The 18414-nt window shown below is 42.8% G+C and overlaps 1 protein-coding gene across 3 annotated transcripts in view; it reads left to right on the top strand.

Moving 5' to 3' along the window:
* The window catches only part of BMPER (BMP binding endothelial regulator), a 255226-nt gene that overhangs the window by 138899 nt on the left and 97913 nt on the right, over positions 1-18414 (top strand). For all 3 annotated transcript variants that reach the window (XM_068972505.1, XM_068972503.1, XM_068972504.1), the window contains exons 7-10: positions 4536-4635; positions 9990-10099; positions 13815-13955; positions 16070-16174. In XM_068972505.1, coding sequence (XP_068828606.1) covers positions 4536-4635; positions 9990-10099; positions 13815-13955; positions 16070-16174 — 456 coding nt within the window. The remainder of the gene's footprint in view (positions 1-4535; positions 4636-9989; positions 10100-13814; positions 13956-16069; positions 16175-18414) is intronic.

The following is an 18414-nucleotide window of genomic DNA, read 5'->3' as shown; positions in this document are numbered from 1 at the left end:
CTGCTGCTGCTGCTGCTAAGTCGCTTCCATAGTGTCCGACTCTGTGCGACCCCACAGATGGCAGCCCACCAGGCTCCCCCATCCCTGGGATTCTCCAGGCAAGAACACTGGAGTGGGCTGCCACTTCCCTCTCCAATGCATGAAAGTGAAAAGTGACAAATGGTGGAAATTGTAGCTCTCCAGTATCCTGGACGTTCCTAGCTTTTCTTGTTGATCAAATGGGAATACAGCCATTAGTCCCCATGCATTTTGACCATTTAGACATTTTCAAACATTAGACAAAATGGATACTTGGACTTTAAAAATTGAAGTTGAGGGATGCTTTTTGAAATAATGGCACTAACAAACATTTAGCTGGTACCCAAATTATGCAAAACCCACGGAGGTAAAGGGATGCAGACAGCCCTGAACTCTGCCGTCTCATCAGCATCTTGTAGTTGAAGTGCTCTGAAAAATTTACCTGGGTTCTGGAGCTCATTATATGTGGTGGCTCTTCCTTTCATTCAGTGGATTTTTATTGAGATGTTTCCTTGAGTCCTTTGAAGGATATTAGGCTCAAAGGACTGGTTCCTGCCCATACCATAGTCTAGCTTAGAGACAAATCCAGTGTTGTCTGTCAGGGTTAAATGTTCATGTGTGTGTCAAAAATACTGCAGGAGTAAAGATGAGAAAAGAAAAGATACAGGATTATAAAGGAGGTTGTTGGGAATTGAAAGGGTCTAGAAGACTTTACAAAACAGAAAAGGCATGAAATAGACCTTGAGTGAAGCAGGATTTCCATTGGGGTCAGTGATGGGGGCAGAAAGGGAAAGTTGCATGTATAAAGAAGAGAGAAGGCATGAGATATGTTTGGGGACAGGAAGGAAATAAGATATATTGGAATCCCCTCTCTGTGTTGGTAGGAAAGGAGATTGGAGAAAAGATTATGGAGTATGTTGACAAAGTTGCCTCACTGGGGCAATAAAGAACTGATGCATCCAAGTGTTAACATGATAAAATTTATTTCTTGCTCATGTAACAGTTCCTTGCAGGTGTTTAGTGGGTAGACTTCCATATGGTGACTCAGGGAAGCAGGCTCTTCCACATTATTGCAAAATTCTTGAGAGCATGGCACCTTGTTGTTCAATCACTCAGCTGTGTCCGACTCTTTGTGACCCCATGAACTGCAGCACACCAGGCCTCCCTTTCCTTCACAGTCTTCTGGAGCTTGCTCAAACTCATGTCCATTGAGTCAGTGATGCCATCCAACCATCTCATCCTCTGTCATCCCCTACTCCTGCTTTCAGTCTTTCCCAGCATCAGGGTCTTTTCCAATGAGTCGGCTCTTTCCATCAGGTGGCCAAAGTATTGGATCTTCAGTTTCAGCATCAATCTTTCTAATGAATATTCAGGATTGATTTCCTTTAGGATTGACTGGTTTGATCTCCTTGCAATCCAAGGGACTCTCAAGAGTCTTCTCCAACACCTCAGTTTAAAAGCATCAGTTCTTCGGTGTTCAGCCTTCTTTAGTGTGAGAGATTTCCGTCCCACTGGGCACCCCTAACAGTAAGGGAGACTGGGAAATACAGGTTGGCTCTGTGTCAGGGGAAGAAAAAAGATTCTAGTGGGCATCTGGTTGTTTCTACATGGACTTTTAGCTTGAGTGGGTTGAACTTTCTCCTGAATGTTATGGTTAAGTCATCCTCCACCTTAACATATGGACATGCTCTATAAAGAATGATTTTTTGGTGTATTATATTCACTGCTGGTAATCCCAACATATGGTAAACCTTGAATAAATCTTAGCTCAAATAATGAAACAGTTATGGATGCTAAATAAGGGTCTTAGAGATATTGAACCTTGTAGGATGGACTCGTGGAAAGAAAGCTGAGGCAGGTCAGTTAATTAGAAAGCGATGGTGATAATCTGATAGAGTCGATTTAGTGCAATTACAGGAGGAATTAGTGCAGTTTTAGAACCAGAAATGTTTGCTTCTGCTTTTTTAACTTTCTTAGTTTACAGCAAAGCCCTGGCTTATAGTTTAGCCAGAGTCCCTGCTGAGTTGAAATCATAGAAGCAGGTTGTGAGCTGAAAGGGCCTGGGACTTTCTTTGGAGGTATTAATTGGAATGCAGCCTCGGGACTTGGGCTATGCCACAATTCTGCAACCCAAACAAAATAAAACCTGACCAAAGCAGCAAACTTAAATTGGAGTTCAAGTTACTTTAACGGACTCTTGGGAGACACAAACTGCAGTTGTATTATGTATGCAAAATTCACTCTTTGACCTTATTGTAAGGAAAATTACTGGAGTGCACACAGTCTTTGGCCAGCTTTCCAGTGTGTTGGACAAGTTAACGGCCATGCAACTATGCAATATTTTTCTTAAATTTTAATTTTAAAATATGCTTGAAAAATAGATGCTGATCCAACAAGAACAGAGAAAATTGATGAAAAGAATACATTCTCTGTGCACCTAAGAGAAGCCGACATCCAGGCAACCTCGTGTAGCCCAAGGCTTCGCGATTTGAGGAAGTTAAAAGCTAAGGAGAGCCTTCTGCCTCCCTCTAGATTTGACTTTTGTGGTTTATGTATAAGCCGGGGCAGACCTCAGAGTGTGACCAAGACTCAGGTTATGCACCTCTGAAGTCTGGTGAAGGGCCAGAGTCCAGGATTATACAGTCGAGAGAGGAAACTCACTGAGAACAGCTAGGGATTCCTGGGAGATTTTTAGTGATTCGTGCTCATCTGGAAATAATGTAAAAACAACAGAAGGACTTTTTGTGGTATTTTCGTGTGTTTTCTATTGGTTTGGAGAAGAAGCCAACTTTAAAGTGGCTTAAAAATAATAAATATTTTAAAAGACATAACATGCTCTACCCTTTTCATCTGTCCCTACCAAAAAATAAAGCCTGCACAGTGAAAATGGCAGGAATAGGAAGGGAAAGCAGAAACAACAGGCGACAGTACTGTGCTCGGCTGGGAATGAATGGGATCCAGACGGCTAATGTCTGGTGTTAATACAGAAAGTGCTGGAGAAGGTGTGAGGAAACGCTATGAGGGAATCTTTCCCGTGCGAGGCCCAGGACTCTTTGAGGCGTGAGTTGCTTATTTCCTGAGGCCTCTCAAGATAAAAATTCCAGGCCTGAGGCAACGGGTACTTTTGAGGGCCTACTAGTTTGGTTTCCAGCTCAAATCCTAGAGAAGCCAATTCATTGAAATGTCATTTGCCTAGTGATTGATCTACCAAATTTACTGATTTTTTTTTGGTAAAGAAAAAAAAAACTGAATTATTCACAAGTTTGATAGTAATTCATATTGCACCGGATAGCTTTCACTTGAGCCTTGCAAAGCTGTTGAATGTAAATTGACTGGAAAGCCCCAGGTTTTTTTTTTTTTTTTTTTTCGGCTTTATGGGGATTCAGTTACAAGTTGTTGAGGCTGGAAAAACAGGCATCCCTGCTAAGGAACGGAAAAAGGAAGTTGGTATGCTCATCTTCACATCTTGGAGGGGCGAGAGATACTAAAGGGCAGAGAAGCAGGGGATACTGAGGAAGAGAAGGAATGGATGTCAGAAGTGATGGATGGTGGAGGACAGAAAGGGTCAAGAATGAGAGACAATGAAAGATCTGAAGACTCTAGAACATTTTCTGAGGCTGCTGAAGTCTTTTTAATATCAGTCATCATAAACCTTCTACTTGATTCATGTTAGTTTGACTGAGTGACTTCAGTGAAATGAGTCTTCTGAATGTTGGCTTCCAGTGTATCCATTTTCAGCAGATTGACTTACTTCCCCAAATCTGAACCTTGCTGAGTCGTTCTAGCAACACCTTTAAGGAGTGACCAAAAGGGAGGTCTTCCTGGAGGAAGCTTTACTGCAGGACTAGAAAGATGGGGGCCTGAAAGAGGAAGACACATTTCAGTAAAACCCCCAAAGTTGCTTTCTTGCCTTGGGCTTGGAAAGAGAGGTCAACTTATCTGGGTTTGCCAGAGACGTTTCCTGGTTATAGTACTGAAAGCCTCAAATCTCAGCCAAACTGAGAGTGTTGGTTGGTCTTAAAAGCCAAAATGCTCAAGTGGCTCAGACAGTAAAGAATCTGCTTATAATGCAGGAGACCAGGATTCAGTCTGTAGGTTGGGAAGATTCCCTTGGAGGAGGGCATGGCAACTCACTCCAATATTCTAGCCTGGAGAATGTCATGGACAGAGGAGCTATGGGTGGGCTACAGTCCATGGGGTTGCAAGGAGTCTAACATGACTGAGTGACTTTCACTTTCACTTCAAGAAGGAAAAAAACATAAAGAAAGGTGGTGGCGGTGGTGGTGAGTGGGCAGAGGTGATGCTGTACCCATCACTTTAGAGGCAGTCTTCTCATGGGTACGATTCACGGCATCTACGGGGAAGAGCATGGGATGCCTAGGGGCAGTTTCCCAGTCTGAGCAATCACCCTGGGACCAACCCCAGGAAAGGTCTAGGTTTGTTCCAAATAGTTTGGTTAGACACTATATATATGCACGTACTTTTCTAAATGTGCTTTTTTCTCCTCTTTTCTTTAGGGAGGCAGGACACAGTGCGTGAGAGAAGTCTGTCCCATTCTCTCCTGTCCTCAGCACCTTAGCCACATTCCCCCAGGACAGTGCTGCCCCAAATGTTTGGGTGAGTGATTGTTTTCAGGTCAAAGAACAATGTAATTTATTCTGGAAGTTTCTGTTGAGCGTTGTCCACTTTGTTATCTTGAGGTTTTCAAGTTGTGCTGTTTCATGGCTTCTTAGAGACAGATTACTTGAGTGTAAGGTGTGGTGGTCAGTAGGTAAAGAATCCACCTGCAATGCAGGAGACCTGGGTTTGATACTTGGGTCGGGAAGATCCCCTGGAGGAGGAAATGGCAACCCACTCCAGTATTCTTGCCTCGGAAATCCCATGGGCAGAGGAGCCTGGTGGGCTACAAGACCATGGGGTTGCAAGAGTTGGGCACAGCTGAGAGACTAAACCACCACCAAGGTGTGTACAAGGGTTTATTTCACTTTTGAGCCTCCCCAAAACTTTCTTTTCTTTTATCTTCCCCTGTAGTTGTAAACCTGGTATACCAGACACCCTGGGATAATAGCCTGGTGTGGGGAGAATGGTCCTGAGGAAACCATCTTTAATTGGACATTTGATGATTAGTAGGAATGTATTTTTGTGCGGAGAACAACACTGAGAAACTGTCTTTAACTGGGCATCTAACATTTAGTAGGAATGTATTTTAAAGGCATGTGAGGACTTCCCTGGCAGTCCAGTGGTTAAGACTCTGTGCTACCAATGTGGGGGGTTGGGTGGGGGATGGGGGCAGAGGCGTGAAGGTTCAATCCCTGGTCAGGGAACTAAGATCGCACATGATTCAAAGCATGCCCCCAAAAGAAGTGTTATTTTAGAGGCAAAAACATGCAGGAGGATAAGGTGCCTCAAACAAGAGGTTTGGAAGGGAATAATGAATAAGTCAATAAAAAAGAGGGTTAGCTACTCCTTTTGGAGCAGTTACTATGTACTAGGCACCATGTGAAAACTTCAGGAACTTTTTTTCTCATTTAATTTTCTCAAGAGTCTGTGACATACAGGTGCTAAGTATAGAATTCTGATGTGTATTAATAATATAGGGACCATGATTAGTTTTGTGCTGAGAAAGAAGTAGAATTCCTAGAAGGTAGCAAGCACAGCTAGTGAGCTATGGAGTTGACTCCTGAACATGAGTGTCTGTGATTCCCAAGCCCACAATTTAATCTGCTGCTTCTCAGCTTTCCAGGTAACATGGAGAGCAGCATGCATGTTACCACCTGAAGAGAAACACCCTGGATGGAGGGTCTCTAGAGCGCAGAATCCTTTGGGTTTTGTTCGTAATCTATATATCAGCTTCTTCCATGTGGCCGTTAGGTCACTGAGTTGATTGAGTTTGACTGTTTAAGATTCAGGTAAAAGTAGCTTGATCCATCAAATGAATACAATAGAACATGCAGCGTCCCCACCGGTATCTCCAGGGATCCTTGGCAGGGGGCTTGCATTTTCTCTAGTCACCGCTGGCTTTGTGTTTCTGCTCCTGCTGCTTTTTTCTGTTTGTTCCCTACCTCTTCCTCTTCCACCTCCTCCTCCTTCTCTTCCCTTTTGTTGTTCCTCTTCCTTTCCCTCCTCCATCTGCTTCTTCAACATCATTTTGCTCTTTCAGGAAAACCTCCCCACCCTGTCTTTTCACATTCTATGGTGCTATTGAATCGAGGCTTGTGCAGGGGATTTCACTGAAGGTTTACAGTAAGAGGCTGATTACTTTTCAGGGAAGCGCAATGAATAACAGAAACTGAAATATTAAGCTCGCTTTGTTCTTAAAATGTCTCAGCTACTTTACCTTTAGGAAAATATCACTGTTTGTCTCTTTTCTGTGGATCCCAGCCTCCAATCCTTATTATCCACACTCTTTCCTGGAATCTTCTGTCTTTTCTGTCATACTTTCCTTCCTCCATCCAAAACACCTGTGAATTTATTTTTACCATTCCCAGCTTATCATACCCATACCCTGAAGTCTATCTTTCTACAGTTGAATTGGCCAATAAAGGTATCTTGTTAAATGAAGGCAGCCTTCTCTTCTTTGAAGGATTCTGCTGCTAACTCTTCATCTAATAATGTTTGCCTTCCTTCTGTGTACACACACGCAAACACACACACAAACAAGCACCTGCTTTTAAAGTAATTTCATAGATATTATCAGAACAAAGGAGAATTGCATAGACATGACTGACTGAAGGCATTTCCACTGATGTGTGTGCTTCTTGGGTTGCCCATGTGTGCTTGTGCCCCCAGAAGAGAAGTAGCCAGTTCACGGTTGTTGAAATCATCACGCTGTGGGTCATGGTGGAAACAGGGCCCCATTTAAGTGAGAAAGTCATCCCAGAGGAGGCATGGCTTGGGGCCTCAACTTGAAGATAAGTAGGCTTGCCTAGAGAATCCTGTGGACAGAGGAGCCTGGTGGGCTGCTGTCCATAGGCTCGCACAGAGCCAGACATGACTGAAGTGACCTAGCACGCATGCATGCATTGGAGAAGGAAATGGCAACCCACTCCAGTATTCTTGCCTGGAGAATCCCAGGGATGGAGGAGCCTGGTGGGCTGCCATCTATGGGGTCACACAGTTGGACACAACTGAAGTGACTTAGCAGCAGCAGCAAGCTTGATTAAAGCTCTTAAGCTGGTATCATGGATATGCTGAGTCAGATCAGATTCTCATATGAACAATGACTGTTGTATTAAATGCAGATTTTTCTGTCTATTTGTGGTCATAAGTCAGACTACAAAAGGAACAGCAAGTCTTAGGACACTCAAAAATCCTAATCCTCCCAAATGAGACCTTTACTGCTGGGCTAAGCCCCAGCTGAATAAAGTGGAAATGGCTTAGATTAGGCTATACACAGAGTCTCTGAACTGTTCTTTTGAATGTTTTATCTTATTTTGAGCCATGATGACTTTGGGATTTAGGTAAGATTGTATGTTCTTTGACAGTAGAAAGAAACATACCCACACAACAGAAGACAGGAAAAAAAAGGCGGGGTGGGGGGAAACACAGCAATGCTTAGTAGATGCTGAAATTTTAGACTAATTAGACTTTTGGATTTTTGGACACTGATTTGCTGTTCAGTTTTCCCTTGAGCAGGATTCATTCACATGACATACCCCTGCCTTTTGCACTATTTTCCTCTCTTTTCTCATTTTCAATGACAGCCTCATCAGAAGTTTCTATATATAGAGCACCCGATGCACCTCTTCGAGTCACACAGCCCAAGATCATATTTGAATTATACGTGCTGTGTGCTCACTTGCTCAGTTGTGTATGGTTCTTTGCGACCCCCATGGACTGCAGCCCATCAAGCTCCTCTGTTCATGTGGATTCTCCAAGCAAGAATACTGGAGTGGACTGCCATTTCCTTCTCCAGGGGATCTTCCTGACCCAGGAATTGGGCCCACGTCTCCTGAATTGGCAGGTGGATTCTTTACCACTGTGCCACCTGGGAAGCCTAGTTGAATTATACCACCTCTAATAATGATAATACTTATCTGCCATTGGTCATATTTGTGCAGGGAGATTAAACTCAAGCCTTTTTTGTTCAGTAGTCTACTGATGTATCAATCCACCAGTCTAATGATAATAATATAATATAATATATATAATAAAAGGCAGGACAAGGCAAACCATGTTGTCACAATTTGAAACAAATACTCAGTTGAAGCAGAGCTATTTTTAATTCTTAAAGGACAGAAATATATCTTTGATGGAATAGTATAGAGGACAGTATTTCAAGCAGTGAAAAATAATGTCACCATCATTTTTGTAGTAAATTAAAAAAAAAAATCTGCTTAGGGGTGTTTCTTATACTTTTATAGAGTGTCCTAAATCAAGGTGTGATATGACAGGTGTGATTCTGATAGGTGGGTGTCCTGTACACAGATTTTTGATGCTTCAGACAACTCTTGGGAGTTACCTAGAGGAAGACCTAGAGAAAGGATGAATTCTGTGTTTTTCAGGTAATTCTCTGATTTAATCTGTAAATTTTTACAAACTTCAAAAGACTTAGAACCTGAGTATACACAGAAGAATGCCTGTTTCAGTTGGGATATTGCTAATTGTTAGATGCACATACAGTCATTATGCTAAATTTTATCTAACCATAAAAAAGTTTTTGATGGTGTACTTTAGCACTGACATTGTAGTTAGAGATGGTAATGTGTTATTGGAAGGAGGCATTTTGATATTATTTTATGACAAGTGAACTAAGTCAGGCCTGGAGAAATCAAGCTCAAGATCACCTGGGAGTCTGTATGTGGGACCCAAGTTAAAATTATCACAATCATCTTTTGAAGCAAGTTTGCTTCTTGTAGGGAGAACTAAACTAATGATTTAATTCTACATCTATACTGTATCCCAGCTTTGAGGTTGACTTTTAACGGGAAGATGGCATTTTTGTTGACACCTACTAACAGTAATTCCAACAATTCTAATTCCGAGAATAGCATTTCATATGTGTTTATAGATACTTAAGCATTTCATTTGGTCTCCAATGAAATAGAGATTGCTTTTAATCTTTTTACAGGAAGAGTGTGGGTATAAATCTTATGAGTGATGATTAATCTTTGACTTCTCAACTTAGTCCTTAATTGAAGTAACATTTCAGAGATATTTTTATGTACTGCAGAGAGTAGAAACTCAAATACTGAAAGAAAGGAGAAAATTGAATTGCACTCTTTATTTGGGGTTGATTTTTTTTCGCCTTTTGGGTCACCAATCATATCCTTACATCAGCGAAAACCAAGGTAATTCTGCAAGAGGTGTGAAGCCTGTGGGAGGTTGAACACTGGGTATACAGAGCTGGATTCTTCCTCTCTGTGATCTTTGAGTTAGCATCACCCTTGATGCCGATGGACTTGTCATTTGTTCAACTGAGATACTATCTCATTAGTTTTTCTTTTTGCTCATCCTAGTCTTCTTTGGATATCTTGACTTCTCCTGCCCCTTCCCTGCCAACACCCACTTTCTGGATAATTTTACTCATTCTTTAAGATACAGCTCAGGCAGCACATCCTCCAAAAAGTCTTCTCTGTCCTCCCATTCTCACAGCTCCTAGAGTGGCTTCTTTCTAGAACTGACTGTCTTATTGTATTGAAATCATCTTTTGTGGGTTTGTTTCCCCAGTAAACTAAGCTCCACTGGGACAGGATGCCTTAGTCATCATGGCTCACTAAGATGAACTCATAATAAAGATTTGTTGAACTTACAAGATTCAGTATGGAATCAAACTCTCTTTAGCAAAAACTCTTTGAAGTCATGATTCCTGGGAATCCCCTGGAAACATGTGACCCATGGCTCTGTATTTGTGCACTGGATTGACCTGGTCTTGTGGCAATGCTTAACAGTCCTGTGCTATAATTGCTGATGATGAAGCGGGACAGTCCTGACCTCTGTCTTGCTAACACTATGCCGTTGCTTCTTTCTAGGTCAAAGGAAAGTGTTTGACCTCCCATTTGGAAGCTGCCTCTTTCGCAGTGATGTTTATGACAATGGATCCTCTTTTCTCTATGATAACTGCACTGCGTGTACCTGCAAGGTAAGATGGTTCTGAGGGGCTGTGGTCCAAAATGGATAGCATTTTGGTTTTAATGTTAACGCTATAGCCAAACATAATAATGTGTTATTTATGGTAACAAAGCATTACTGATGCCACTTTATCTGTAAAATTATATTGCATGTTCACAAGGAAGTTTAGACATAGGATCCAAATTACAAATCACTGTTATCTTCCCAGGACCAATAAGAGCTCTGGGGGTGAGAATTAAACTCTGAGGGGCTGAAGCACTTATAAAAATCAGATAAATGCACATGGCAGTGTTCTCTGGCTCTAATTATTCAGTATGAATTCTCTGACACACCTGGCAATAAAAATGGCTTTAACCACACGCAAGAGGAAAGAAGGCAACTCATCAGAAAAAGCTGTTGCTGCGAAAGATCGAGAACAGGAAAAGAAGGGGGCAACAGAGGATGAGATTGTTGGACAGCATCACTGACTCAATGGACATGAATTTAAGCAAACTCTAGGAGATAGTAAAGGACAGGAACGCCTGGTGTGCTGCAGTCCACACACACAAAAAAGTTACACACTTTTCTCAAAAGGCAACCACACATCTAGTGACTGGTAAAGAAAGAATTCCTCAGCTCCAGAAATTTAAAGGGATTATGCACATCACACATTCCTAGACTATGTTTATGTGGTGATTCAGTTCTGAAACCGAGAAGAGAATCATTTACACGGAGGACTTTAGGACCATTCATTAGCAAGTTAACCGAAACATCTGTGTGACATGAGTTTGGAATAATACATTTTGGGGGTGATAGTTGTTGTTTGTTTTTAATAAACAGAGGTCTGTAGAGGGAAAGAAGAACTTTTTTCACTGTCAATCATAGCTTGAATTAGAGTTCAGAAGTTCGTGATTACTCAAGGCATGCTTTGTTAATGAGCATGCACTGCATTTTCAAGGAAGTAGCCGAGTACGGGCTGAACTGTCTGTTCCCTAGCACTGAACAGCAAGTAATTCCGAAGACTGGAAGTACTTTCCTGAGGCCCTCTCCTCTCTTTCATGGTTCATAGAATCCTGTGCTAAACATATAGCCACTCCTTCTGTTGTCTTGACCTCCATCCTCTGGACTTCTCTTTCTCTCCTGGAATTTCACAGGTTATAGCTTCCTCTTGGGGATACTGAGCCTTTGATGAAACATCACATTCCCGATTTTCTTGATTGCAGAAAAGCCAGGCATCCCAGGGGTGGAAATTAGTTATGCTTGCAGCGTTTTGGGTCTCATTCTTTGAGAGATTCTTTGAGTGGTGATTAGCCAATATATCCCAATACTCAAAAGAAGCGTAACTGAAACTGTTCCTTCAAGATGTTTTTTATCAGAGTACGAGTTCACGGTCATTTTTAGGAAATGGAATACTTGAAGAATCAGGCTGCAATCATTTGGGGTGATCAGGATTGTTTTGTACCTGTTAGAGCTTCCCTCTCCAGTATCCCCATCCAGTGAGTGCCTTGGCAGGTACAGGAAACAATTCTCTGAACACAATTCAGTTTTAGGCTTCTGTCTGCCTGCAGTGTCCTCATCTTCCTTGAGTTTGATTAGCAAATTCCTCTTCATTTACAGCAGCCTTTCTCAGATATCACCCCTTCTAGTGAGGCTTTCCCAACCCACCTACATAGGTAATTGTTGCATCTTCTCTAGCCCTAACCTTTACCAGTTTTTTTTTTACCACATTATTATATAGTCCTTGTTCAGATGGTTATCTCCTCTTTGTGAGTTCCTTGAGGACAGGCGCACATCCATCCATCTCTGTATTCTAATTGCTTAATCCAGTTCCAGGCAATGATCTAATGGTACTCTGTGTGTGTGTGTTTGTGTGTGGTGGGGGATGGTTGGTTGTGGGTGTATATTTAATGAAAGTTGGGCAATCTATCATGAAGTATGCATTATTCTAGAGCTGGTGAGTGCCTTTGTTTTTCAAACTTGAAATCAAAACATGCAATTTGACAAAGGATTTTTTTTCCAATTTATGAGTTGACTTATTTCCATGTGCTGGGCACTGTGCCAAGTACTTTGCATATTCCATTAAACTACACAATAAACTTGAGAAGTGTTATCATCTCCATTTTGAAGATGAGGAATCCGGGGCACAGGGGGATGGATTTGTACAAGACAATACACTTAATAAATGAGCTGGCATTCTACCCTGGTCTTATTCAGTTCTATATCTTATCCACTGTGTGGTGTGATTTGAATAACAAATGCCTTTTTTTGAAGGATCATCTCATTGTATTAATCTTAAGAGGATAAGTTAGTGAGAGTATAGTAGATGGTACCAGAAGTGCCTCTTGAAGTCACAGAATTGATGTAGTAGTTGCAGAAGTTACATCCGTCGATTTACACAACCTATTTGTATGCAAGGCTCCAAAGTGAGTCCTCTCTCCAAGCTTACTGACTGGGTCTACATCTTGGAGAGGGGTTTGGTCTTTCATTTCCCTGCTCTTTGTTCACACTAACTCAGCACTTTGAGGTCATTGCCAATCTACCCTGGGACACTTCTTTCCTCCATCCTGTCTTCTTCTAAGTTTCATAAATATTTTGCTCTTATAGTCATTCCACCTGATATTCTACTCCAGGTGAAATTTCAGCTTTTGGCTGGGGAACTGGAAAAATTTACTTTTCTTAGGGTCCTCTGAACTTTTTTCTCATGCATTGTTGAATGAGTCAGTAAGTACAACTCACTTGACTATTTTGTCCATGGAATGCCACTTCTTTTGAATTCAAGCCACACTCCTTAATGTTACAGATATAGACTTGTCACCCTCAGAGTTTAAGTGTCCTTGATTAAGGTCACACAGTTGATGGAAGACCCCTAGAACCCAGGCCTAGCTTTAGAATCGCTTGTTTGGTTCCTTTGTGAACACAGAACACACTAAGGAATTTCATCTTCACATGGAGCATGAGCTCTAAATTTTTACTCTTTGATCAAAGATATCCTGAGTTTACTGTCAGCTCTTAGAAGGTGTCATAAAGCCATGGGGGAGCCGTGAGGGAACACTGTTAAGGAGGGTTGCAAAAGACGAGAAGGGCAGGAAAAAGGAAGGATACTGGTTGGTCCACAGTGCACTGGGCCTTCTTACCCAGTGGCTGGAGCAGGGTAGCCTGTCAGTCTCTTGAGCATTAACTGATAAGCCCTTGGAAAGTGGGGGGCATATGTCACACTCTTCATAGCTTCCTCTTCTAGTCTAGATGCTTAGCAAATAAAATTTTGAGGTGAATGAAAGATTTATTGCAGTGAATTAGAATATGGTATCTTTGATCCCTGGGAAGATTCCCTGTAGAAGGGAAAGGCCACCCACTCTAGTATTCTGGCCTGGAGAATTCCATGGACTGTGTAGTCCATGGGGTTGCAAAGAGTTGGACATGACTGAATGACTTTTACATACATCTTCAGCATATGTTTTAAAGAAGTTAATTGTGGGTTGTTAAAGGGAGACCAGGACTTCCTTGTAGCTCAAACAGTAAAGAAACTGCCTGAGTTGGGAAGTTCCCCTGGAGAAGGGAATGGCAATCCACTCCAATATTCTCGCCTGGAGAATTCCATGGACAGAGAAGCCTGGTGGTCTATAGTCCATGGGGTCGCAGAGAGCCAGACATGACTGAGAGACTAACACACACAGAGGAAGACCAGGTAGGATGTCTGGTGGAGGTGGAAATTGTTTTTAACTTCCAGTTTGCTTTTGGGCCCCCAGGACTCCACTGTTGTGTGTAAGAAAAAGTGCTCCCACCCTGGTGGCTGCGACAGAGGCGAGGAGGCCTGTTGTGATGACTGCCTCCTACGAGTGCCCCAGGAAGACATCAAAGTGTGCAAGTTTGGCAACAAGATTTTCCGGGTATGTCATGAACAAAGCTCGTGGGAACTACTGTATGATACTGAGTTGTAGAAAGCTCCTAGCAAAGTGCAGATTGCAAAATTTCACATTTTGTGTATACATGTATGTATGTGTATAAAAGTATTTATTTATATTATATGTACATATATGTTTAGAGTCAAGGACACTTAGGGGTAGAGAAGCAACTGTCTGTGTTTTTCTTGGCTTTACTTTTGGTTTATAACATATGTTACACCTGTAAAACACTGCCTTTTCTAAATGTGGTGGCCAGTGGTTGGGGCTGAGCTGAGGAGTCCCCTGGATGGTGCAGCTATGGGTACCCAGTGCCTGGGGACAGCAGTCAGAGATGCGTGGTGCTCCTTGGCGAGATCCTGATTCTCTTAGAACTTTTCCACTAAGCTCCTTTATCAGAGAGAGATTTTCCCATTTGGAAGATGTTTGGGTGAGGTTGTGGCCAGCAGAGCAGTTGAACCAAGATGAGAGAGTCCTGCCCCAGCTGAGTGAGTAGGGTCGGCTGCTGCCCGTCTCAGGTGTGTTTTACACTGTTTCCTAGTGGCGTGGGTGGGAAGTTGGCCAGTGACCATTTAAATGTTAGGATTAAGATCATTGACTTTGTCCAGAGTGCTGCCCGTCTAGTCTGTTTTCCCCATGGGTGGAGGGAATTTCTCTGCACCTGAAGGTGTCATCTCAGGGTACCCTTGAGAATTGAGACCCTCAGAATCAAGTCAGAGAAGGAGGCACCTCAGGCCCTCTGCACTTGGCTAGATTTCCTATTATGGAGCTGGAGGGAGAGTCTTGATTCTTACGACATCTGTAAAAAGACTTGATGTGTCATGCCTAAGGGAAGGGCATCCCGTGTGTATATGTGTGTATGTATCTCTGTGTTGTGGTTCCACCAGGCTTCCAGAGCTACTCATGTATCCTCTTTACACGTCATCCTCTGTCTCTGGAGCATCCAGATGCGGTAGGCTCACCCTGATGACTCTTTTGTGCAAAGTGCTTTCCAGGCTCCTCGCAAAAAGGTTCCTTTGTATACATGGATGGGGCCTGAAGTAATTTATGGAGTCCTAGAAATGTGCACTCAGAGAATTTTCAATAGTCAGATGCCCTTTAAAACAGATTCAGTCAGAGAAATAAAAGGCACTAGAGACATAGGCAGTCCTTAAAATACCTTCCAAAAATGAGAAGGAAGAGTAAGAGGCATAGGTAACATCAAAGATCTGGGCTGGTTTTTCTGTTTTTAATAAAATTTGCTGCTCAGATCCAGAAGCCCAGAAAGGAATCCTTGCTCTGTTTTCAGGCCTAAATCTATTGCCCATAATCTTTTTTTCTCACAAGCAAGAATACACGTTCCTGCATGTTCCCAGAAGTACAGGATTTTTGTGGCTGAACACTTGGCAACTGCAGATTATAAATCCAATAAGCCAAAGAGATGCCTCCAACAGCCTTTTCTGGGCTAGAAAATGTGTCCCAAGTGCTACCCAGCCCTTTAGGAGGAGAGTATCAGACAGGCAGGGACATGGGATGAATGGCTCTTGGGAGTTTTCTGTGCTCCACATTTTCAGATGGTTTGCTGGTCAGGTGTCTGCCTGGCAATGGGAGTCATATGGATTAGTCTCTGTTCTTTGCATGTTCATGCCCCATGTGGGCCAGAACCATGTCACATCTGGGAATGAACTAACCACCTCCGGACGTCTCAATTAACTACTGGCATCTGGGAGAACTCAAACTTTTCAGTCCTATCAAATGGAAAAATTAGACCCTTGTTGCATCATGTAGGAAAAGTCTTGTTTGTCTCCCAGGGTGAAGCTAAGTAAACAATGCAAAAGGAGCAAGATGCAAATATGACTTGGTTTGATGTACAAACATTTTTCTTTTTTTTATACCCTGGAGGGGAAGTGCATGCACACACACACACACACACACACACACACAAAGATCTAGCATTTCTATCAGATGAGTTAGATGTAGATAAACACCTCATAGTAATTCGATCTACTGATGGAAATCATCACTCAGGGAAGAAATGCTTTCCTTGACAGACAAATCCTAGCCTGGTGGACTAGCTCCCATCAGCCTCCAGCTTATGGAAGATTCTGTGGTCTCCCTTGCAGGATGGAGAGATGTGGTCGTCTGTCAACTGCACCATCTGTGCTTGTGTGAAAGGCAAGACAGAGTGTCGCAAGAAGCAGTGTGTTCCCATCAGCAGCTGCCCCCAGGTTCGTCTGCAGGTTGACTTTCTCTTTAAGCATCTTGAGAACCATCCTGTGTGTGGCATGGTCACCTCCCATCTTCTGAGCACAGAATTCAGATCCTCCAAAACTTCCAAATTCCCAAATAGACACGTGTCCTTTGCAAAGCTTGCTCTTTGTTCTTTATGGTTCTCATCCAGATTCTAGCCTAACAGGGTAATATCTCTTACCTCGCTCTGTTTTTTACTGATCTCTCCTAGTTTTTTGTTTTAATGTCTCCAACTTCTGTTTGAGCAGCTCCCTCGTGTCTTTTGCTGGGTTTCCTTTTGAATATCATAAAAGATCCTTTCGTTTTACCTCTCTTTTTCTTTCTTTTCAAATCAGTTTTCTTCCTGTAGCCATTCAAAGGAATATGTGGTTGTTTATTAATAAATTCCCCAAGGAGTTTCACCTGCCCAGTGGCACCCTCCAATCCCTTTTCTGAAGTTTTCTCTCTCCAACCCAGGCTCTGTTGTAGTCCTGAATGGAAATGGCGTCTTTATGGAAATATCTCTTTTCAGAAACCCATAGTTCCAGTGCCCTGAATAAAGCATCCATTATCTTCCAAAGCATGAGCTTCATTGAATTCACCTCAGCAACTTGAAACCTTTCAAGGTTTTATGCATTTTGGGAAAATGTCAAGCCTATTCAATACCTTCCAGTGAATGAAAAAATACATCCATATATTCAGGCCATGTCTTCCTTTCTCTGTCAGAGACAGCTTTTAATTTTATTCACATCTGTTATTATTATAAACAAAAAGTTGCTGTTTTTACGTGAGTGCCAAATGAGGCACAAAAAAACAACAGCTGTTGCTATTGCACAACTGAATAAAGGGGGGAGGAAAAAAGAAAGAAAAAAAAGAAACCCTAATTAGTCTTGCTTTAAAAAGCCTCAGACATAAAACTGAAAACCTCCCATAAAAGAAAAAAAAAACCAACCAGGAGATACAATAAGGAGAGTTGAGCATGGTCTGCTTATAAATATTCATTGGGAAAAATGGTATCACATCATTTTTGCCCATCCTCGGGGAACCCTCACTGGTAATGAACTCCTGCGGCACATGTTAGTAATAATGGGCTTCCTTATTCTACAAGACAAAAACAAAAGGCTGAGCCAGCCTGGTGGTTCGAGTAACCAGCCTCTGCAGGCCCTGGTGGAGTTCCCGGCTTCACTTGAGTCCTGCCACTTGCGGCAGGTGTGGTGGTCTGTATAGACCTCTTGCCGGGGGGAAGGCAGCGCTCTTTCTGTTACCAGCATCTCGGTTCCTGTCTCTTCTTTGTGGACCATATTTGGGCCAGGAGCATCCGTCCCTCCAGGCGCAGGCCTGGCGTTTCCCCCACCCCTACCCCCACCCCACCCCTGTCTTCTTGTCAGAGCCCGTCAGGCAGTGCCTGGCTCCTGCCTCAGGGCCCACCTTTTTGTTTCTAGGCAGTTTTCCAATCATTCCTTTGGTTCACACTTTGCCTTCTCAGGGGCCAGCACAGAGCACTTTGGAAGATAATTTAGTTTTACCATGGAAATCCTGTTAAACACTTACTTCCCCTCCCTGCATTGCTTTGGGAAATTAAAAAAAAAAAAAAGATTTTTTTTTTAAATTCCTGCTCAATCTTTCCTGGCTACTATACATCTTTTTCCAGAAGTTTGCATGCCTTGTTGAAGAAGGATTGTGTGGTTGCATTCCCTTCTTGACAGTCCCCCAGGGGCAAAGGAGTGCGTTTGGTGCGAAGGACCGAGGGTTCCTCTGGGGACAAGTTCATTATGACAGTCATTCCATCACTGTTAATATGTCCTGAGACTTCCTCTGTAGTCACAGGACCAACCTCGTCTGATGCTGAGACCCTGCCCCACCGTCCCTGCCCCCCTGAGGTGGGTGCTGTTAACTAGGCCCTTCTTACTGGTGCTTTCATGGGGTGTCCAGAATTCCTCAGCGAGTTCCACGTAACTCAGGAGCCAGACATCATAGCTTTCTCTTGATTTATTCCCTGGCTAATTTAGTGATGTTTCCAGCCCCTCTCTCACTTTCTGAAGAAAGGAACTGGGTGTTTCTGTCGAGGTACAGATGCAGGGAATCAGAGTCACCCTTTGCTGGGGCCCTGGTTTAAACAGCTCTGTTTGGCTCAGACAGAGCACTGTATGCCATCATTCCATCAGCTGGAACCAGTCTCCTTTGGATTTGTCCTAAACTGCTTTCAGGTACGAGAAGCCAAAGGAGTCCTCTGTGCCAC

The sequence above is a fragment of the Capricornis sumatraensis genome, chromosome 5 (assembly GCF_032405125.1).
Source record: "Capricornis sumatraensis isolate serow.1 chromosome 5, serow.2, whole genome shotgun sequence".
NCBI classification, from domain to species: Eukaryota; Metazoa; Chordata; class Mammalia; order Artiodactyla; family Bovidae; genus Capricornis; species Capricornis sumatraensis.
Note: the sequence above shows the minus strand (reverse complement) of the source record. Positions and strands in the feature narration are given on the sequence as shown.